Source organism: Puma concolor, chromosome B2 (genome assembly GCF_028749965.1).
Source record: "Puma concolor isolate L17-30 chromosome B2, mPumCon1.1.hap2, whole genome shotgun sequence".
Classification (NCBI taxonomy): Eukaryota; Metazoa; Chordata; class Mammalia; order Carnivora; family Felidae; genus Puma; species Puma concolor.
Window position 1 is genome coordinate 134,140,028 of NC_141671.1, and position 21,924 is coordinate 134,161,951.

Sequence of the window (21,924 nt, forward strand, 5' to 3'; positions counted from 1 at the left end):
GCTATTTTAGTAAAGGTTTTACTCCCACCTTGATGTCTAAATTTTAAGACGCCTCCACCTCTGAAAAACATTTTTCAAAGATTGTCAGATTATAGCAGAGTGAACAGCTTCTTTAGTTTATTTAAGGACGCTGCCAGAACATTGTCGGCTCCAGGTGTTTCTAAATATTACGGGTGGGGGGCTTCCCTCGCTTTTATAAACACAGCAAGGCAAAGCTTCCTATCTTTGTTCTTTAAATAAAAGCTCTCAAAACTACCTATTACTTCTCAATCAATTCCTGGGGTTTATGTCACAGCCTCTGGTAGCTGAAGGCTTAAATAGGATTGTTTTACAGATCCTCGGTCTTCTTCTTCAGACCCACTCCTTCATTTAAATACTAAAGCGTTATAAGTTTATAAGTCCTTTGCCAAGTTCAGAGTCAATCTGCCATTCCCTTTCCCAAAGGGCCGCAAGAGAGAAATCGCAGGCGGGAACTCCAGGTGTTAAACCCTCTCGGGGAAGAGGCTGGAAGGAGGTTTAACCCCCGGCCAGAGCCGCGCCCCCGGACCACTACCCCCGCGCCTGCGCCGCCCGACCCCGGCTTTCGCGAGCTGGCTCCGTGGCCTCCGCACTTTTTCAGGCCCACCTCGAACCGCCCAGGGCCAGCAGGGGGCGGCCGGGCTCCGCGCGCCCCTGCGAGGAGGGGACGCCCCGGGAAAGGAAGTTCCCGGCTCCCGCCCGGCCGCCCGCCCAGAGCGCAGGCGGCGGAGGGAAGCGGCCTCCCCTCAGGGTCCTCCCCCGCCGGCCAGTCCCCGGCCCTTTCCCCGCCCCGCTCGGCTGCCGCCGCGGCAGGTTCCGGGTCCTGTGACCCGTCGGGCGGTGGCCCGGGCGCAGGGCGGCCGGCTTCGGGACGTTGCGACGGCCGACGGGGGCTCCGCGGGCGCGCGGGGAAGACGCGGCAGGGCGGCGACCCCGGCGCGGAGCCCGAGCTCGCGGGGGGCAGCCGGCCGGCTGGAACGGGGCCGGGGGCGCTCATGGCGGGCGGGGCAGCCGGGGACCCGGTCCTGGGGACGGCGGCGGCCGCCGCGCCCGAGACCCGCGAGCACCTCTTCAAGGTGCTGGTCATCGGCGAGCTCGGCGTGGGCAAGACTAGCATCATCAAGCGCTACGTCCACCAGCTCTTCTCCCAGCACTACCGGGCCACCATCGGGGTGGACTTCGCCCTCAAGGTCCTCAACTGGGACAGCCGGACGCTGGTGCGCCTGCAGCTATGGGACATCGCCGGTAAGTGGCGGGCTGCGGCCTCCGTCGAGAGCCGGCGGCTAACTCAGGTAGCCACACGGAAAGGGACGTGGCTGGGTGGACCCCAGTGGGATCACGACAACGGTAAGGGGCAGTAGTAGTTGAAGGGTTTAAAAGCAGGACAAGATCGAGAAATGCGTAAATAAATAACCCTGGTTAGATGCCTCTACTAAGTCTGCAGAAAGCATCTCATTTTTAAGAGATGGAAAGGTGGCCCTCTCCACTCCAACGTGCTCTCTCTCTTTCCCTCCCTCCCCTGACCAGAGGTGAAACAGCCATGGGGGCTTTTCCTGGAGTTTTAACTCTGAATGATGACAAGTTATAATACACGAGGAAGAGTGGGAGGAGTGGGGGGGGGGGGGGGGCAGGGGCCAGCTCCTCTCAACCAGCTTTAACATTTCACAGAGGAGCACAGAAGTTGAATGATTGCCCCCAAGTGACCCTCCTAGATAGTGACACAACCAAGGCTAGCAACCAGGTGCCTTTTCAGAATGTTTTTCATCACCCACCTTGGATCTGAGACCCTTCTTTCTGAGTGAAATTCTATTCTTCAGGTAGGGTGATCTCCTAGGTGAGTCCTTAACAACCCCTGCACCCCGGGGAAGATTTGGGAAAGCTACTCTTGAATCCTGCCTCCCTCCTTAACCCAAGGCCTAACCCCACTCCTGGCCCTGCCCCACTCCACACCACAATAGATTGTTTCCCTGGCATTTGCTTTCAGTTGACAATTTGGGAGCATAATGCCCCTCTTTGAAGGGGGTGCATATTCTCCTTGCTCTAATTTATGAAAATTTGAGCTCTGTCTGGTGGGGTGGGTGGAGTGTGGGCATTTAAAAAGATGGTGACTTTTGGAAAGTTTAAATATGGAAGTGATAGCAAAAGTTACCCTGTTCAATCATTGCTGGTAAGAAGCTCAGTCGGCAATAGAGAATCTGGATGGGAGAGTGTTCAGAGTGAGAGACCATCCTTCACGCTACAGATGCATCAACTGTGGAAGGTATGGTCACCCAGCTGGCAAATGAGTGGGGGGGACACAGGTCTGTCTGCTAGGCAGTGTTTTTTTCACCAACAGCTTATTACATATGAAAAAGTATTGAAGAATTAACCTATGTATATTAACCTAAATACTCATTTATTCAAGAACAGACTTTTCTGCCTCAGATATGCAAATAAATTTATGTATGTCAGTCCCTCACAGAAAGGAGGATAATCTGCCCTGGGCTCAGCTTTTTTTTTTTTTTTTTTTCTTTTTTCCCTTTTGGTTACAGAAAACCAAAAGTTCGTTTGAAAAGTCATCTTTTGAAGTCAGGCTTCTTTTGAAATACTTCCTGCTGTTTCACAGACACTTATGAATAGTAGTATTGCTTCTTGACAAAGTCATAAATTCTAAAGGTTGCCTTACCATGTGATAGTCATTCTGCAGGAATCTTCATTGTTGCTACAGATTTCCGTGAAGATTTTACACCCCTCACCTAGGAGGGTTGTTGACTTTGCCTTATTCTTCTTGTTAAATAATATCATATTTAACTATTATGATTGGATTTCACTGCAGGTAAATAAAAGATTTTATTGGCACATTTGTGTTTTTAAGCTTCCAGCAAAAATGCTGGTTATTTGGAGGCTTGGGAAAGCAAAGTCATGAGTAATTTTCTCCCTGGGTATCACCTCTTATTTTTTTGTCCAGCTGTAACAGACCTATGCAGCCAGGAAAGAGACATAATCAGTCTTGTCAGACTCTGGTACACATTGGCCTAGATGGAATGTGCTTGCACTTTTCCCTAAATGCAAAGGTTGAGCTGTGCCGGGACAGAAAGCAGAATTTTAAGATCTCTAAAAGGGATTCCTGGATGTTTAGTACCATTCAGCAAGTACACACGAGCTGTTAAAAAGATTAGGGGTAAATTAATGAGGTAGTTGAAAATTACTAGTCTCACCTTATAAATAAGATTTCCAGAGATGGAGTCTTAATATATAAGGAAGTTAACACAGAAATAATTTGGCTTTCACTTGGGGCTTAGGGAGCTACATCATTAACTATGTTTGCTTTGAATATTTGACCTCTTAGTGAATCCTAGCTCATACCATTTGAGTTAAGTGGTCATGATGTAATGAAGCAAACTGAAGGCCACTCCAAAAAGTTCCCCATGGCTAAACATATTTGCCTTATGTAGTTACAACATTGAATGATCTTTAATTGTGAAAGTTTAGAAATACTCCTTGATTGCAAAACAGTAGGCAGGGCTGGCCAGTTGATATGACTAACTTAAGGTGTGGCCCTGTGACTAGTTTTTTACTGTTGTGTTAGAGATGAGAAAGATGGTCAAGGAATTTTGTTGGGTCTCTATACTTGGAAACTTTGGCAGGGGTAACAGGGAGGAGTTGGCCAAATGTTTTCCATAAATGTGGCCGGGCAGTTTAAGCTAAACTCTTCAGATTAGGAACTACAGTGATTCTTGGGTACAGGCCTTCCAAATGCTTTCTTATTGCATCAAATGAATGTAGCTACAAAATACCGATGCACCTCGGGGCGCCTGGGTGGCGCAGTCGGTTAAGCGTCCGACTTCAGCCAGGTCACGATCTTGCGGTCCGTGAGTTCGAGCCCCGCGTCAGGCTCTGGGCTGATGGCTCAGAGCCTGGAGCCTGTTTCCGATTCTGTGTCTCCCTCTCTCTGCCCCTCCCCCGTTCATGCTCTGTCTCTCTCTGTCCCAAAAATAAACGTTGAAAAAAAAAAAAAAAACAAAATACCGATGCACCTCAATATAATTTTTGTGTTGGGCAACCGTCTCTTACCCCCTACCTGTTTGAAGATGGCTCTTAACACAGGACTGAAATATATACTAAGACACTGAAGTCTTCAGTAAGCTTTTCAAAAAGTTTTAATAAATACTACTAAATTAAGAGGTAGCAAGAGATGTCTCTGATCTTCTTTTTGTTGTTGTTACATAAATGAACCCATTTATTATAGGCCAGCAATGTTTTAAATAGTGGTCTCTTGGGGCGCTTGGGTGGCTCAGTCAGTTAAGCATCAAACTCTTGGTTTCGTTCAGGTCATGATCTCATGGTTTGTGAGTTCAGGCCCTACCTGGGGCTCTGTGGAGCCTGCTTGGGATTCTCTCTCTCCCTCTCCCTGCCCCTCCCCTTGCTCCCCCTCAAAATAACTAAATAAACATTTAAAAAAAAAAAAGAAAGTAAAAACAAGTTTGTCCATTTAGAACTAATATAATTTTGTCTTCCCGTATTCACTGAAGTGATTGCTTTTGTAGGGGAGGCAAAACTTTATCTCTGCCTTCTTAGAGTTTTCAGCAGAGCCTGAAAATTAAAAAAAGAAAAAAAAAAAAAAATCAATCCGAGACAGATTAACAGCAGAAATTTATGTCACCTAAGTTTTACCTGACACAGGAGTCCTCATAAGAAAATGAACACCCAAAGAAGTGACAAAACCTAAGTGCTTTTATACCAGGTTGAACAAAGGGAGGGCATTGTGGGAAAATAACTAAAATATATGGGGAGGCTAAAGGAAAATAAGAGTTATTTTGTATGGTCTGTTTATAGAGAATTCTCCCAGCTTCAATTCCTGTCCGTGGTGATAGGAATGTTTCTTTCCTCCTGGTAGAGAGAGGACATCTCTCCTATGGGGGTTTTCTCGTCTGCTTTCAGGAAGAAAAAAGAGAGATTAGAGTACCTTTCGGGCACCTGCTCTTTTTAAAGTCCCTTTAGTTCAAATTAATCCTTATGCCAAAGTGGCATTTTCTGGGGGCCTGGTCTCTTCTGCCACGCTTCACTTTTTAGGATTAGTATTTCTGTATAAAAATCTGAGTAAAAATCTTCTGTAAAAAAAACTTTGGACCAACGAACCAATCAGGAACATTCTACTCTGAAGTTCATGTAAATAGTATTTACCAAAATATAAAATGCATGGTTGGAAGACATTATCAATTACATAAACTATACTTAGATTCACTTTTTATTTTTTTTTTTTGATCCCCAGCCTAAATTAGAATGTTGATCCTGCTTTTCTTATCCCATTTTCCACAGTGGCAGTCACTGATCACTGTACCTCGTGGCCTCTTCTTGTCTTTCATAACTCTCCTTTAACCCTCATGAGCAAGAATCTTAAATATTATCTCCAGTGCTTTCTTGACCTTCAAAGTATCTATTAGTCAAAAATTATTAAAATTCAGTTTTTTTCTAAATATGCAGAAGAAGTGCTCTGAGGAATTAGTCTATAGCTATTTGTAGTCTCCCTCTTCAACACTGAATTTACAATGACTTTCCAATTACTTAATAACTCACTTAAAGGGATTTTTAAAATCTTCCTTATATCTGACTTCCGTACAGTCTTCCTGTCCTTAGCCTTATACAGACTAAAATGCTGTGTTGAATTACAAACAAAACCTACTGTTCCATTTTACATCTCTTTTTAAAAAATTTATTTATTTTAAGAGAGAGAAAGAGAGGGAGGGGAGGAGAGAGAATCCCAAGCAGGCTCCCGGCTGCACGGAGCCCCGATATGGGGCTCTATCCCACGACCCTGGGATTGTCATGACCTGAGCTGAAATCAAGAGTCGGACACTCAACCCACTGAGCCACCTAGGTGCCCCCATTTTACATCTTTAAATCTTCCTCAGTTTGTGAATCCTGAGACACTTTGGGTGCTCCAGTCTGGATTTTGTATCCCCAATTGCCCAGGCAGAATGGTCAGTGTAACAACATATTAACATATGCCTATTGCCCTTTTTTTTTTTTTTAATCTGTTACCATTTTCAGTTGCCTCAATTCGCCCACATAAACTGAAAAGTGCCCAGGTTAGTAGTAGAGGGAGTGGGACATTGATAAAAGTACTAAAGTTTGACTTTTCCCCCATTTTCCTAATCATTCTACTATTTGAGTTGAACTATATAGGCTTTTAGAGATCCCATAGTCTAAATACAGAGAAGTATAATAACTTGACCAAGGAAACACAGATAATCGATGGCACTATACAAAGACATGTCTTCTGATGCTGAAATATGAAAATAAGCTTTTAATTGTTCAGTGAATTTTTGGTTCACTGGTGTCAAAACACTCCAAAGAATGTCATCTGAGAGTCTAACAGACTCTTGTCTAAATTAGCAAATGTTCTGGTCATCCGTATAGTAGTGCACATGATTCATGTGTTAAACCCCTTTGCAATAATTATCATCTCTTTATATCATCAGTCCAGAATTTCCAGTTATTATACTCTTCTTAATTATAAAACACTGAACTTCCAATGTAGATACTCTTTGGTCGGCTCCATCATTTTTGGAGGGCATTTTGAAAGACTTTCCACACTGGAATTTCTGAAGATAACAAAGCTGTTTTATTGATATACGCTTGTAGAGCACACCTGGAAAAGCAAGGTAATAATTATAGATGTTTGCATGGTCTACTCTGTGATCTCACTGATTAAACCTACAAGCCATGCGTTATTTTCGAGAGGCAGTATTACTTTCAGATATATTATAGGAGAAATTTTATCCATTATGAATTTGTTTTCTTGACCTTCTGATTTTCTTAAGCTTCTGATATGGAAATTTCAGTGATTCGTTCATATTCTATTTTAAAGTGTACCCAAGATTGTTGTTTTTATCAGGTATGGTAAGGCCAATACACCAGAAGATGATCACCATTGAAAAGATGGTTTGTTACTCATAGATCCCAAGAGGAGGGAGCATCCACCCCATGCAGGACCACATGGGGAAGCCCCAGGGTTGGTCAAGAGGCAGAAGGAGCAAGGGATAAGCATGGGCTAGAGCCTTTATTGTGGTTTTTGCAAGAAGGAATGGCCAAGGCAGTACAGGCAAGCAGAGCAAGCTTAGGATTGGTTAGTTTGACCTATTTCAGTGGGCGTTGGGCTATGGGGGTGGTCCCTATTTGTTTAGTACCTGGCCATGGGTGATTTAGGGCAGGAAGATAGTGACTTAGACTGCAGGAGCCTTAAAAATGCCTGCAAAAAGGGATGGTTAAGGATTCTGAATTGGTTGGTTTGCCTATCCAAGATGTGCTTTCAGCAGGTTGTTTGCAGTCTCTCAGAACTAGCTAACCCTGGGAGAGGCAGGCTCTCTGCTGGTCCACAAGGCCCCAAGACATCAAAGAATTATAATATAGAAAAAAACCCATCATGAATACATACTTCTAGGCATTTGTTAGAAAAGACTGAGAGATAAAGTGCTCTTCCAAAGAAGAAAACTTTGAAGGCCTCAGATTTGTAGTTCAAGAACAGCATATCCTGAAACTAGTGATGATTTCACACTTAATCAACAATTAAGAAGTAGAGAGTGGGCTGGGGTGCCTGCATGGCTTAGTTGGTTGAGCATCCGACTCTTGATTTTGGCTCAGGTCATGATCTCATGGTCCTGGGATTGAGTCCCATGTCAGGCTCTGTGCTGAGCATGGCACTTGCTTGGGATTCTCTCTCTCTCTCTCTCTCTCTCTCTCTCTCACTGTCTCTCTGTCTCTCAAAAATAAAAAAAAAAGGAGAGGGTAGGCTAAGTGAACAAGTTTAGGTTGTGTTTTGGTTGCAGAGATCTGGATGGTGAGAACAGTACAGACATAAATGATAGGGGTTGCAGATTTCTGCAAGATGAGGTAAAAATGCTTTAGAATTCTACTCAGTTGTATTTTCAAAAGTGCTTTTCTCACTTTTTGCAATCAAGGAAGCTAGAAACATGTAATTTCTTCAGTCTTGTTTTGAGAAAGATGAACCACATAAAAATAAATGGACAGTAGGGGTTAGTTTATGGATCTTTGTTGGTCTTTCTAGCTGACACATGGCCTTACATTCTCCTCTTCTGCCTTCTTTCCATTCACTTCTGTCCAGATATTTTCCTTAAGCATCCTCTGTAGTGACTTTTTTTGTTGCTTTTTGAAATTAAGCTAAATACATTGTTTTATTTTAGTGTGATTATATGGAGACTCCTCCATCAGGCTCACCTGCGGGGCTTAAAATGCAGATTCATTAGGATCAACTGTTTCGATAGATCTGCCTTCCTCTGACACCACTATGCATCGTGATTTTAACCAAGAGTCTAATTCTCTCACCTGGTAAGTCCATGGTTGGGCAGTCCACAGCTGCTGAGCAGAACCTTAAAGTCTCCATGGGCCAAAGCTGACACTGCATCACACAACCATTCCTTCGTCATATCGTCATATTCTTCGTCTTTGTGCTCTAGTCAAATATGCATGTCTTGCTGCAAGGGCAGCTGGGAAATCTAGGACTTCACCCTAGATGACTAGCACTGTGTTCATTTTCTTCATTCTCATTGCCAAGATTAGATATCTTTGAGCCTAGATGACTAGCACTATGTTCATTTTCTTCATTCTCATTGCCAAGATATCTAGTTACAATAAAGATTCCGTCCTCTAGAGAAGGAAGTAACACACTTTTTTAAAAGAAAGCATTTAGAGTCATTTGGAATATTCTGGAAATATGCCTACAGCAATATGGATAAAAGAGGCTGCCACTAGTATTGGGGTCACTAAAGCACTCAGCAGTGGGGCATTTCTCGTAGCTGCTGTGGTAAAGCCCTAAGAGACTATGAGAAAGGGATTATCTTGTGTAATAGGGCTCTGCTATCCTTAAAGAAAGTCACTGTAGGCTGATGGCACTGCCTTGGGTCTATTCGGAAGTATGGGACATGTGGAACAATGTGTCCTCCAGAAAGTATTTGGCTAACAGATTGGACAGCACATCAGATAACAAATCAACCTGGGCAATTTGAGTAATTCTGTCTCCCCGGGATTTTATTTTCTCATCTGTAAAATAGGAGAGGTAGGACTCGGTGATGTGAGGTGGCATCTGGCAGTTACAATGTTGTCCATTTAAGTGTTGGTCAGGAAGGCATGAAAGTGGTCCTCCCCTCCCCCCCCCATTAAGAAATGACTACAACACCAGTTAAGGAAGATGGTGTTGCTGATTCCCTGTCACAGTCTTTGAGCTACTTCTACAGATCTCGTGACAGGAAGATCTCCCAGGTCGTGCTGAATTTTTATATTGCCATAAGCTTTAACTCTACACACACACACACACACACACACACACACACACACACACACCCCATGAAACAAAACTCATGCATCTGTCTTTGTATTTAATAACTGCAGACTTCTCTACCCCATCCTCTCCTGTCCTATGATACAACCCAGGGGCACTCAGCATAGTGGGAATTTCCTGCATTTTATTTATGCATTTGTGGAAAGTAGGATCGAGAACAATAAAATTTTCTTGGACTGAACTTAGAATGGTTGATTGACTACTTCCCAGGGAGCATTCTTTATATTTCTTGTCTAAAATTAAGGAAAAAAAAAAAAAAAGTCCAAGATTCTACAGAATTCCAGTGCAATTCTAATGTAAATGTGAAAGTCTTCCCTGTTGGCAGGTTTGGTCCTTACCCCTTTTTTAAACTTAGAAAGGGCTAACTCCTGAAGTGTTGTGAAAGGTAAGTACTAGAATGCATCAATCCCATGAGAAAGACTCAGCACTGCTGGAGATTGTATCTAGAGATACAATCTGAATCTGAATCTGTTAGTCCGTTGATGGTGAGCCTGGCTCTGACTAGGGTGACTGCTGGTGGGTTTTGGGCATTGCCGCATCTACAGTATAGAGACAAAGGAATAAAGACAACTGATTTTCATGACAGGTAAGCATTTGAATGGCATTTCTTGATAATGTGTCTTTCAGAACTACTAAGATTAGCTTATGTAACTCAATGAAGAGCATCCCTTCGTTTGATACCATGATATACTTTTCATATCTCTGATGACACCTAACACCCTGTGGTGCAGTTTGTCTATTTCCTCAAATAGATTGTGAGCTCCTCAGGAGAGGAAATCATATTGATTATTCCATGCTGTTCACCAGTATCTAGCACAGTGCCTGATACATGCAAGGAACTTAATGCATGTTTTTTAGTGGAGATCAAATCTAGACACGATTTGGGAGCTGTATTAGTCAGGATAGATTAGGTTATGTTGGAGTTCCAACCACATTAAAAACGTCAATGGCATAAAATAATTATTCCTCACTCTTTCTTCATGCCCACGGTGAGGGCAGAGGTTGGGGCAGTGGTAGAGATGTGAAGGCATTTTTCATTGAAACTACCTGAAGACTCAGACTAATGGAGGCTCTACTATCTCATGATACTCTCCTCTCAAAATTAGGGTTCGAGCCTGCTGCAGCAGGACAGGGACACTGTCAGCCAAGTGATTCTGCTTAAAAGTGACACTTCTGTTCACCTTTCATTGGCCAAGACGAGTTCGTAGCCACTCCTGACTCAGTGGGGGCAGAAGAGTGTGATCCTTCACACACTTAGAAATGGAGGAGAATGGAATATTCATGAACATTAGTTTTGTTTTCCACTGTGGTTCTTTCTTTTAACATAGAACAAAGAACATGGTTCTTTCTTTTTAATAACAAGAGAATAGATAAAATTACCCAAGGAGAAATAATAACGAAGTTATAGGATGCAGCTCTTACTCCAGTGGCAAACTTTATGTTATTTTCCGGTTTAACGACTGGAAGAGCTTGATATATCCATGTATTTAAACCTTTGAAACCAAAATAGTTAAATCTAGGTTTTGCCTTGTTAGGTTTTTTGGGAGAACAACTCTCAATTTCATGTTAAGATTATTATTTTAAATGAATTCATTGTCTCTTTATTCTCTAATTAAAGATTTTTTTTTTTTTTAAGTTCATCTATTTTGAGAGAGAGAGAAGGAGAAAGAGAGAACCCAAGCAGGCTCCATACTGCCAGCGTGGAGCCCAATGTAGGACTCAGTGTGGGATTAGAACTCACGAACTGTGAGATCATGACCTGAGCGAAAACCGAGTCAGACACTTAACTGAGCCACCCAGGCGCCCCTATTTTCTAATTAAATGTTACATATTTTAGAAATTTGTGCTTTTTAGGTTTTTTGACCAGTTCAGGAATATCTCTGAAGCACTAATGGATTACTTCAGAATTTTTCAGAATTACTTCAGAATTAAAAAGATAATGAACTCAGTAAAATAGGAAGTATATTTCACTATTCTGTTGGAAAGTAAGCAATTTCCCTAAATGCATGGCTTGGCCTTTTCATGCTGGATTATTTATATTTGATCCCCATTGCTGTCTGGATTCAGTGATTGAAGAATCTTTAGCAAATCATTATAACATTAAAGTTATCACACAGAAACCTAAAACATCAGAAGGAAGAGCTGGGAGGGCTTAGAAGATCCCTAAAATCCTCTAAAGACACATGACTTACTGAGGCCGACAGAGTTACTTGCCTAGGATTGCTTGACCTTTGGGTGCTTGGTATTTAAATTTTGTTTTTAATGTTTATTCATTTTTTGAGGGACAGAGCATGAGCAGGAGAGGAGCAGAGAGAGAGGGAAACACAGAATCCAAAGCAGGCTCCAGACTCTGAGCTGTCAGCACAGACCCCAGTGTGGAGCTTGAACCTACAAACTGTGAGATCACGACCTGAGCCAAAGTTGGATGTTTACTTAACTGACTGAAGCGTCCCTGGGTGCTTGGTATTTTGATTCTCTAGTACATTTGTACTTTCCTCAAGTTCATTTTCCTCTGCCAACTGTTTTCACCACTACAGTTTACAGCATATAACTAGCTAATAGTTAAAGGTTTTGCTATGTTTAATTGTACCATTTTAAAAAGGATACTTAGGCTTTCATCATGTAATACATTTATTGAGCACTTAATACTAGCTAACATTTACACAGTGCTTACCATGAGCCTGACATTTTACTTTTTTGAACTTAAAGTATAATTTACATACACAGATCTTAAGTCCTTCATGAATTTTTATATACCAGTGTCAGTTCAAGGTATAGACTATCCCTTAACCCTCTAGAATAGAAGTAGCAAATACTTTAGGTTTTATGGGCCATTTACTCTTTGTTGCGACTACTCAACTCTGCCATTGTAGAATGAAAACCGATGAAGAAACCCATAAACGGATGAAGGTGATAGTATTCCAGTAAAACTTTATTTAGCGAGGTTTGACCATGAATTATAGTTTGTTGTACTCTGCCCTAAAAGACTCTCAGGGAGACATTTTGCATTAAACCTTCCCAGTGACCATCTGTAGGTATTATTTTTTTATAGCTTTATTGATACCTAATTGACAATACAACAAACTGTACAATTTGATGTTTGACATGTAAACAGTAGTGAAACATCACTATGATCAAGATTGCAAAAGTATTTCCGAACCTGTCTCGCTGCCTTGCCCGAGATAATCACTGATGGGCTTCCTCTTACTAAGTCACTATAGTTTTTATTTTTAAGGATTTGATATAAATGCATTCATATAGTATTACCTATTCCCTCTCTGGTCTAGTTTCTTTCACTTAGCTTAATTATTTTGAGATTCATCTATTTTGTTATTTTCATCCATAATCTATTCCTTTCCTTTCTGTTGTTATATTCCTTTCTGTTGGTATATTGTATGAATATACCATATTTTATTGATTACCATTTTCGACTATTAAAAATAAAGCACCTATGAGCATTCATGAACATGACTTTGTGTAGACATGTGCTTTCATTTTGTTTGAGCAAATACCTAGGAGTAGAATGTGTTGGTTGTATGGTAGGTATATGTTTAAATTTTGAAGAAACTGTCAAATCGTTTCCCAAATGGATGTACTATTCTAGATTCTTATTCTTACCAGTAGTATGTAAGAGTTCTGATTGCTCCATTTCTTCACCAATACTTGGTAAAACCAGACTTTTAATTTTAGCCATTCTCATAGGCATGAAGGGGAAGCTGGTTATGATTTAAAAATTTATTTTTCTTTTTAATTTTTTAGAGAGAGCGTGAGCAGAGACGAGGGGCAGGGAGAGAGAGTCAGAGAAAATCTTAAGCAGACTATATGTTTAGCACCGAACCTGGTATGGGGCTCAATCCCACAACCCTGAGCTGAAATCAAGAGTCAGATGCTCAACCGACTGAGCCACCCAGGCACCCTAGTTATGATTTAAATTTGCATTTCTCCAGTAATTAATGATGCTAGGCATCTTTTCCTTTGCTTGTCATTGTATGCATTCTTTGCTAAAGCATCTGTTCCAGTCTTTTGCTTACTTTATTAATTAGATTTTTTATCTTCGTACTCTGGAGTTTGGAGGGTATAAGTCCTTTACCAGATAGAGGGTTTGCATTTTTTTCTCCCAGTTTGTACTTTTCCTTTTCATTTGCTTAATAGTATAATTGACACTATTTTGAATTGCCATATAGTGTGGTTTTTAGAAAGGACACTCTGAGACTATCAGAGAGTTTTGAATACTAACCTTGGAACCTAGGGAAAGTAACCTGATTATTTCGTTTTTTTCTTTTAAAGATTTTTTTTTTTAATGTTTATTTATTTTTGAGAGACTGAACATGAGTGGGGGAGGAGCAGAGAGGGAGACACAGAATCCAAAGCAGGCTTCATCCAGGCTCTGAGCTGTCAGCACAGAGCCCTATGCGGGGCTCGAACTCATGAACTGTGAGATCATGACCTGAGCCAAGTCAGACACTTAACCGACTGAGCCACCCAGGTGCGCCAGTAATCTGATATTTCTAATCCACAGGTCCATCTCGAAAATTCCTTGTCATAACATTTCTGATTTTCTTATATTTTATCAGAAAGTTTATGTGAATACAAATTTGTATATGACTTAGTATGATTGGTTGAAAGAAATCTTTTTAGGGATTTATAGATGATTCAGTAAACAAAGCAACACTCACTAAAGCTTAATCGTTCTTTATTACTTCTGGATTTCTATACTTTTACTAGTTTGGCACCCTACCCTCTTTTCTAAATTGAAGGGATAGTTCTAAAGAGTACTTTCTTATAATATGAAATAATCATGTAATCTGGACTATCTTAATGAGGCTAATTTCCTTTTTTGCCATAGTCATTTTATATTTAATAATTAAGTTTTATAAAAACAAAGATTGGTAGTATGTGTTCTCTAGTTAAAATTGAACTCAGAACCACTTTAATGCATCTACATAGTCTTTTTGCAGATTAGTGATATTGACTTTGATCAGTTGGTATATCCTCTGTGAACATGCTGTGTGTAGTTATGAAGTATAAGTTTAAGGAAAAGGTACAATGTTAATTTCTTATAACTGTCAGCATTGTGATCCAGTAACTATATAGTTGGCTGGGCAGATTTACATTACCAGTAAAATATAAATATGATAGTGGGGTTTCATATGTGACTGTTATAATAAAGTTCAGACATCTGAACTGTCATAGTACAACTTCAGGTAAGCCCATATGAGGAGTTACGACAAACCACAAATGAACTTCAGGTTTATCCATTTAAGCTTGCCTGTTGTGTTCTTTTCCCATTATTTCATTAAGCAATATCTAACATTGTATGATGCTCTAGTAGAATTTGGAGGAGAAAGAAAATATTTTTTGTGGGCAGCTTTGCATTTGTTACTATCAAGGAAATGTAGATAAAGTGTTTTTTCATCATATGTTTTAACAGGAAAGTGTCCTGTCAGCTTTGTTTTTATCATTGATCAGAGTTTCACATCTTCGATTTACATTGATTGCCAGTCATATTTCCTTAGTACTCTAGTCAGTAACTCGACAGACGGAAGGTAAATGCCTTAGAAGTCAGGGTAACTGTAAGATAGTTCAGAATGGCTGGCAACAGGGGTGCATGGGACTCAGAAGACCTGGGTTCTAGTGCTGTCTTAGTTAGTCAGTGCCACTGTAATCCTGGCCAAGCAGCTCTTTGCGTGGTTTTTCATCTGTCAGATGAAGATAAGGGTCCTTCCTATGTCAAAGAACAGTGTGATACCAGACGGAAAGAGAACACTTTGCAAAGTCCATGTGGTATGCGAAGCAGTAGGATTTTCCCCAAACTATTGAACATGGTAAGTTATTTTAAAAGTATGATATTTGGGGGCGCCTGGGTGGCGCAGTCGGTTGAGCGTCTGACTTCAGCCAGGTCACGATCTCGCGCTCCGTGAGTTCGAGCCCCGCGTCGGGCTCTGGGCTGATGGCTCAGAGCCTGGAGCCTGTTTCCGATTCTGTGTCTCCCTCTCTCTCTGCCCCTCCCCCATTCACGCTCTGTCTCTCTCTGTCCCCAAAATAAATAAACATTGAAAAAAAAAAAATTAAAAGTATGATATTTGAAGAACTCTGCAGTTGGTCCTTCTTTCAATCACACAGATAATTGTGCCACTTTTTGCTAGTAGGTTTGCACACGTCTGCCTTCTTAGAAGACAGCAATCTTGCAAGCAGCGTCCAAAGTGGGTACAGCCTAGAGACAGGGATGAAAGATGAACTCCTTTATCTCTTATCCAGTCTTAGTCTTTTCGACTGCGTTTTACCCACCATACTTATCTTCTTCGTGCAAGCTTCATTTTCTTCTGTTCTGTCTCTGCTCCCCTCTGCTCCTGGCTTTCTTTTTCCCTTTAGTACCTTTCTCTTAGACTGGGGAAATGCAGGGGGAAATGCTGGGCTCTGTAGATTCAAGCACCGTCATCTGGATGTTTATGGAGCATATGTTGTACATTCACAGAACACAACGCTAGTTAGTTCCGTACTGAGACCACACGATCGGCCACATGGTTCTGTGCATCCCACCAGTTTCTTTGCTATGGAATGGGAAACCCGTGTTTACAGCACTGTTCTAGAGTCAGAGGCCTTATATCTAAATATAGACTCAGTCTGAATTATGAGTTCTTAATCTCTTTTTATATTTACTTCTAGGGCAGGAGCGGTTTGGCAACATGACCCGAGTATACTACAAAGAAGCTGTTGGTGCTTTTGTAGTCTTTGATATATCGAGAGGTTCCACGTTTGAGGCCGTCTTAAAATGGAAAAGTGATCTGGATAGTAAAGTCCATCTTCCAAATGGCAGCCCTATTCCTGCTGTCCTCTTAGCTAACAAATGTGACCAGAAAAAGGATGGTGGCCAGAATCCTTCCCAGTTGGACCAGTTCTGCAAAGAACATGGTTTCACTGGATGGTTTGAAACCTCAGCAAAGGTGAGGTCTGCTTCGTGTTTGTATCTGCTCTGCTCTTAAGTCCTAAATCTGAACTATAGCTATAAAACATTTAGACAGGTTTATGTGAGTGGGTTTTGGGAGCCTAATAAAAAGCAAAACATAGCATGGATATGTAATAGTTTCCTTCAGTGGGCAGCAGAAATGCTTTCAAAATTGGCTAGTGGGGAGGTGACTAGAAGGGCAGGTTTTCCATCAGAGTAAAAATTAGCTGTTACTTAGAATAAAGAACAATGACATTCTCTGAGTTTGAGCCTTTAAATGGAGCACTTCTGCAACTGGAGTTTATGGGGGATTTAGGGATCTTGTCAAGCACAAGGATTTTTTAATTTTTACTGAAGGCTTGACAAAACATAGGGACAGAGATGACCCTGGCGAATATGTGGGTCACGTGCAGTACTAACAAAAATGGACCAGAAACTGTCAGAGCGACAATGTATTCAGGTGATGTTTGAAGAGTTTCAGATTAATTGTGTATGAAAGAATTTGAACAAGAGGCAAGCGTCAACATTTGTGACATGCTTCTTCATGAATAGTGGAGTGAGAATTCTTTCTTTCACCGATTATGGGATAAATATTTTTTGAAGAAAAACAAAAACACTTAAGTCGGCTGTTAAAAATCGTACCAGTCTAGATACACAAGAGAGCAAAGGTGAAATTCACAGGCACAAAGTATTGGTGGGGAGAGAACTTGTTTATGCACATTGGGAATTTCACATAAGAGGTCAAATAACAATTGGACTTACATAAGAATGGTGAAATGTTTGAGAAATTCTCAATGACAAACAAAATCCGAAACCAGAAGACTGGCATATCTTAACACAGTCTCAGCATTTGGAATGCCTTCTGTGGATTTCTTGCAGATGTTTTTTTGTTTTTTGTTTTTAAAAGAATTTTTCCTCTTAGGTAACAAATGTGACCGGATTTATCTACTGGTCTGAGTACCTGCTTACCACTAGGTTACTTTTAGCTTTACCAGAAACCCACCCTCATCGCAGAAGACCATTGGGTGCCACCGGCAATCAGAATAATGAAAGGAAAGCTATTGAGTGATGTTGGGGTCATCAGCAGAACTAGTGTCTGCTGGAGGCAGAGGTTTTTACTCCTAAGCTAAAGGCTATCTGTTGAAAGAAAGACATTCCAGAATCTTAAAATTTCGTTTCATGAGTAAAAAGTAGCAGCAGAAGAAAGCTGCAGTGCAGGGGTGGGTGTGGCAAGAGCACTTAGCCAGGCAGGACGGAGGAAATGGCAGAAGGGGGAGGCTGCTCCTGGAGACCCTTGTCCTGGAACCTGTCCCCCTTCCTGCAGCGTGTCCATCGGGTAATTTGCTTTATTTCCCAGCTTTGTTGGGAAATAATTAGTGGTATGTGTAATGTTTACTAGAGCATGAGATTTGTTGGAAGAGATGGCACGTATTACAGATAAAATTTCTTCTCTAAGTTTTATGTGAATTAATCACTCAGGTAATAAATCCAAATTTGTCCCCAGAGTCTAGATGGGAGATTCACAAATGATAGTGTCATGTGGCCTGCAGCTTGAGACTGTGCAAGTCATCAGCTTTGTTAAATTTATAGACAGCGTTACATGTGGAGGTGAGAAGGGACACACTGGTTAGCAGTAGAAGTGTCAGATATGTTCTGTGCTTTCCTACAAATATATTAGCAACACCTTCTGCAGAATTTCCTTAGTAGTAAACCAGGAATGGCCCAAGAGAATAACAGTAGCATAAAATTTAGGTTAAAAATTTTAGGCAAGCCTTAAAAGTACTGCCCACATGTCACTAATGTCTGTATTTCTGAGCCGGCCGGCGCTAACTTCACATCTGATTCCTGCTTGAATCCCAGTGATCTGAATTTTAATGGGAACACAGCCAAAAGACAGTTTTGAACTTGTGAACTTCATCTTTTCACCTTTATGACAAACAATGGATTTGTAGTATGAAAATGTGTGACTAATTACAATATGGGAATTTCTGTTCCTAGTCAATTGCTGCTAAATGCAGTTAGAGAGCATTGTAGTTCTTTGGGATAATGGGAAGGGTGGGGGCCGAGTGACATTTAGACATTTGGAGATCAGTACTTTAATTAAAGAAAACTTGTGTTGATGCTGGAAAAGATACCTGAATAAATAGCACAGGTCTTACAGGTTTCTCACTGTCTGAGAAAATTATAGCAAATAAGGAAGAAAACTGGAATGAACCTCATGTTGTTAGACTGAAATTGGAGAGATCAGTATGAGCTTAATGTTTCATATGTACATATAAATATATATATATATGTTTGTGTATATATGTGTTTGTATATATACACATTTGCATAAACAGAGAGATAAATGTAGAAATAGATGTCTACAGGTCTGTGGATGCATATATATATATATATATATATATATATATATATATATATATATTTATTTATTTATTACCTCTCTCTGCTCAGAGGGCTTAGGAGGAATGATACCACAGATCCAGTGAGCTTACTGGTCCCCAGAATTTGTTTTTTAAATACTGTTCTCCTGTAAAAAGAACAGGGGTTTTGTGGAGAAATGATTGATTCCAGGACTAGTGGGACAAATAAAGATGCGCCAGAGATATTTTGCGGAGCCAGAAACTAAGGGAGCACAAAATGATGGAGACGTGTCAAAAAGAAACAGAACCGTACTTACAGAAGCTCCAAAAATGTAACACAGTTTGAGGAATGAAGTAAATAACTATTGTAATGGATCTAATCTGTGGAATAAAATAATAATCCATGACATGAATAAACCAATTAATAAGTAAGGGAGAAGAGAAAACTTTTCCTGACGGTAGAATTCTAACTAATATATGTAGAAGGAATGATGGAAATAGAAAGTCACCTTTAATCACCATGGTAGTAAATGTTTCAGGGAGAAATTAATTAATGATAAAGTTAATGGGTAAAACTGGTAAAAAAAAAAAACAAATCAGGTGATTTATATATTGGAACTTACTAAGGGCAAAGGATAAATAGTAATTGTTCAGTGGAGAAGCCTGGCAGACGTGACTCTAAGCAAGTGCCTCCTTGTACACTGAGAAGGACACATCCCTTCTTCTGCCAATAATGCATAACTTGAGTTTAATGATACGAAACACCAAACAAGCCCAGACTAAGGGATATTTTCTGGCCAGTACTCTACAAGAGTGTCAAAGTCGTGGAAGGGAAGGTGACTGAAAAACTGTCCCAGGTTAAAGGAGACCAAGGAGACATGAGCACGAAATACAGCTGGTCACCTGGATGGCAAATAGGACATTGGGACGATGGTAAAATTTGAATAAGGCTCATAATTAATGCCCACACTATTATCTAATTTCCTGGTTTTATCTGAAAATCTGGATTTCCAAGCTGTTAATATTTTAGGAAGATGAGTGAAGGGTATGTAGGAATTTTTACTATTTTTGCAATGGTTTTGTAAACCTGAAATTATTTAAAAATGAAGTTAAGTACTTAAATAAAATAAGCCCAGATTTTGCTCTGTGTTGTTACTCGTGTAGTGAGTGACAGCTAATAAATCTGTCGCACAAATGTTGTGATAGCTTGTGACTCATTAGAATATTTTTAATGGCCGTTGCACCCACCACATTGTTTCAGGTTAATTTACACATGACAATTAAAAGTAATAATCTGCACTCAGAGATGGGGGACGACATAATGCGTTTATTTTAATGTGGTATGAGCCCGTTGACATTCTTCTTTATAATGTGTCCTGAACAATTGACTTAGATGTTCTAGGGCGGAAGGTTTTCATCTTAGTGCCTTCATTTATGTGAGTGGGAACCCATTGTGGGAATGAAGATTCCTTTTCAACCATTGAGATAGTTCATTGAATCTCAGCGGCAAGAAGTTTGAACAGGAGCATCAGAAAGGGCGATGATTTGTGAAAAGAAAAGAGTTCCCTAGCCACATTATACTCAATGGCATTAAACGCTTAGGGTTTAACCCTTTAGTACGGGAGAAGAAGACGGTAGCTCGTGTGTTATAATGTCCCCTCTGACAAACTCGGCTAGTCCCGTTAATACTCTTAATGCTTACTTCCAAGCATTAATCTGAAGAATTCATCGTGTTCGTCATTTCTGCATTACAGGATAATATAAACATAGATGAAGCCGCCCGGTTCCTAGTGGAGAATATTCTCGCAAACCACCAAAGCTTTCCTAGTGAAGAAAACAACGAGGACAAAATTAAACTGGATCAGGAGACCTTGAGAGCAGAGGGCAAGTCCCAATGTTGCTGACATGGCTTCTGCTTCTGGCGTGTGTGCAGAGTGCAGCCTGACCGGGCTGGATCCAAGCCCGAGAATGGATAAGGGGGCGGCTGTGCTGCTCTGTGAATCTTCACAGGGCTGCACTTCAGACGAATGCTCCAGTTTTTCTTCAGGTTGTGTAGATCTTTCTCCTTGTACAGAATGGCCGTGGTGGCACCCCCAGGGAGCCTACGCTGACACGGGGCGTGTGGTAAAGTGGTTCTGCCCGCGACCCCACACTTTAACGCAGGCACACTTAGGCCTCTAGGGTGGTCACCGTGAATTCAGGATAATGTTTACGTCCTCTTTAACATTTTTTAAAAATGATGGTCCTCAGGATTTGGTAAGATTTTCAAGTTGTGCCTTTTAGTGGAAGCACTGGGATGGTCATGAAACCTGACCTGAGGTCTTCCAGTAATTTTATGGGCCTGTGTTTTTATCTCCACATTACGTTCTCTCCAGGGATGCTGTCATCTCTGTTAGTCACAGAAGGCTGTTTTGCAGTTCTTTTCCTACTTAAAACTTTGATACTTCTATAAAATTGTTGTCATCACACGTTATGTCATTAGTCCTGGCCAGCGTGGTGTGCCCTTGCTAACAACGCAGGTGCACTGGTGTCCTGGCTTCTGGTTGCTGCCAGTTGGAAACAATATAAATGAACATTCCTGCTTTCCTCTTCCTCCCGTGTGTTTATTTTTGTACCTGAGAGCTATTGCTGTTGGAGTTCTCTCTAACTGGAGCTAGTCTTTTCAAATCTGTATTAGTAACGGTAACAGAGAAGCTACTTGAAAGCATATACAATTAAATCTGAGATTCTCTAAGTATGAATTGTGAAGGAAACTAGGTCATGCGTAGTTTGTATGTAAAGTTTTGGACATTTAAAGTAAAACACATGAGAAACTTAGAACAGCCTCGTAATATTTGTATTACCATTTAACCCAGTTAAGGAAAAGAATAAATATTATGACTGAAACCTCTTTTGTTTTCTTTAACTAATGTGGTTCTAGAAAGGTAAATGGGGTATACTTTTCCGCCTTAGAAAACTTCGTGTCTGCTCACATTTTCCTGTTGTTTTTAAGGGAGTTGATACCTTCTGAAAGGTCCAACTTACTTTTCAAAGGAATTTTAAAGGTGTTTGTGCCATAATCCAATGCTAATGCGAATGAGGCATTGACCAAATTGTCTTATACATTATTATGAACATGGGATAGGAAAAGATCCATGTATTTATTGAGAGCAGGAAATAAAAAATCAGCAAGAATTGCCTTTGCTCTGACAGGTGTATTCTGGGAATAAATAGTTGACATGGGCCATAAAACATAGCTTGCTCTTCTCATTAAGTCTAAG

General features: G+C 40.8%; 1 protein-coding gene across 2 annotated transcripts; it reads left to right on the top strand.

The window, feature by feature from the left end:
• The first annotated feature begins 710 nt into the window (after window positions 1-710).
• Window positions 711-21,550, top strand: RAB32 (RAB32, member RAS oncogene family). Of its 2 annotated transcripts, none has more exons than XM_086708073.1 (3): window positions 711-1,365; window positions 16,022-16,299; window positions 20,419-21,550. In XM_086708073.1, exons 1-3 carry the CDS (start codon window positions 1,014-1,016, stop codon window positions 20,566-20,568), a joined length of 780 nt encoding a protein of 259 aa, XP_086564199.1. In that variant the 5' UTR covers window positions 711-1,013; the 3' UTR covers window positions 20,569-21,550. The 2 variants fall into 2 exon arrangements, with proteins under 2 accessions (XP_086564199.1, XP_025781394.1); XM_025925609.2 differs by having other exon boundaries at window positions 724-1,263.
• The last annotated feature ends 374 nt before the right edge of the window (window positions 21,551-21,924 follow it).

Coding starts and splice junctions, on each gene's coding strand:
- RAB32 (XM_086708073.1), top strand. CDS start 1,014: ATGGCGGGCGGGGCAGCCGGGGACCCGGTCCTGGGGACGGCGGCGGCC. Junction 1,366..16,021: donor CCAGTGGGATCACGACAACG/GTAAGGGGCAGT, acceptor ATTTACTTCTAG/GGCAGGAGCGGTTTGGCAAC. Junction 16,300..20,418: donor GGTTTGAAACCTCAGCAAAG/GTGAGGTCTGCT, acceptor TCTGCATTACAG/GATAATATAAACATAGATGA.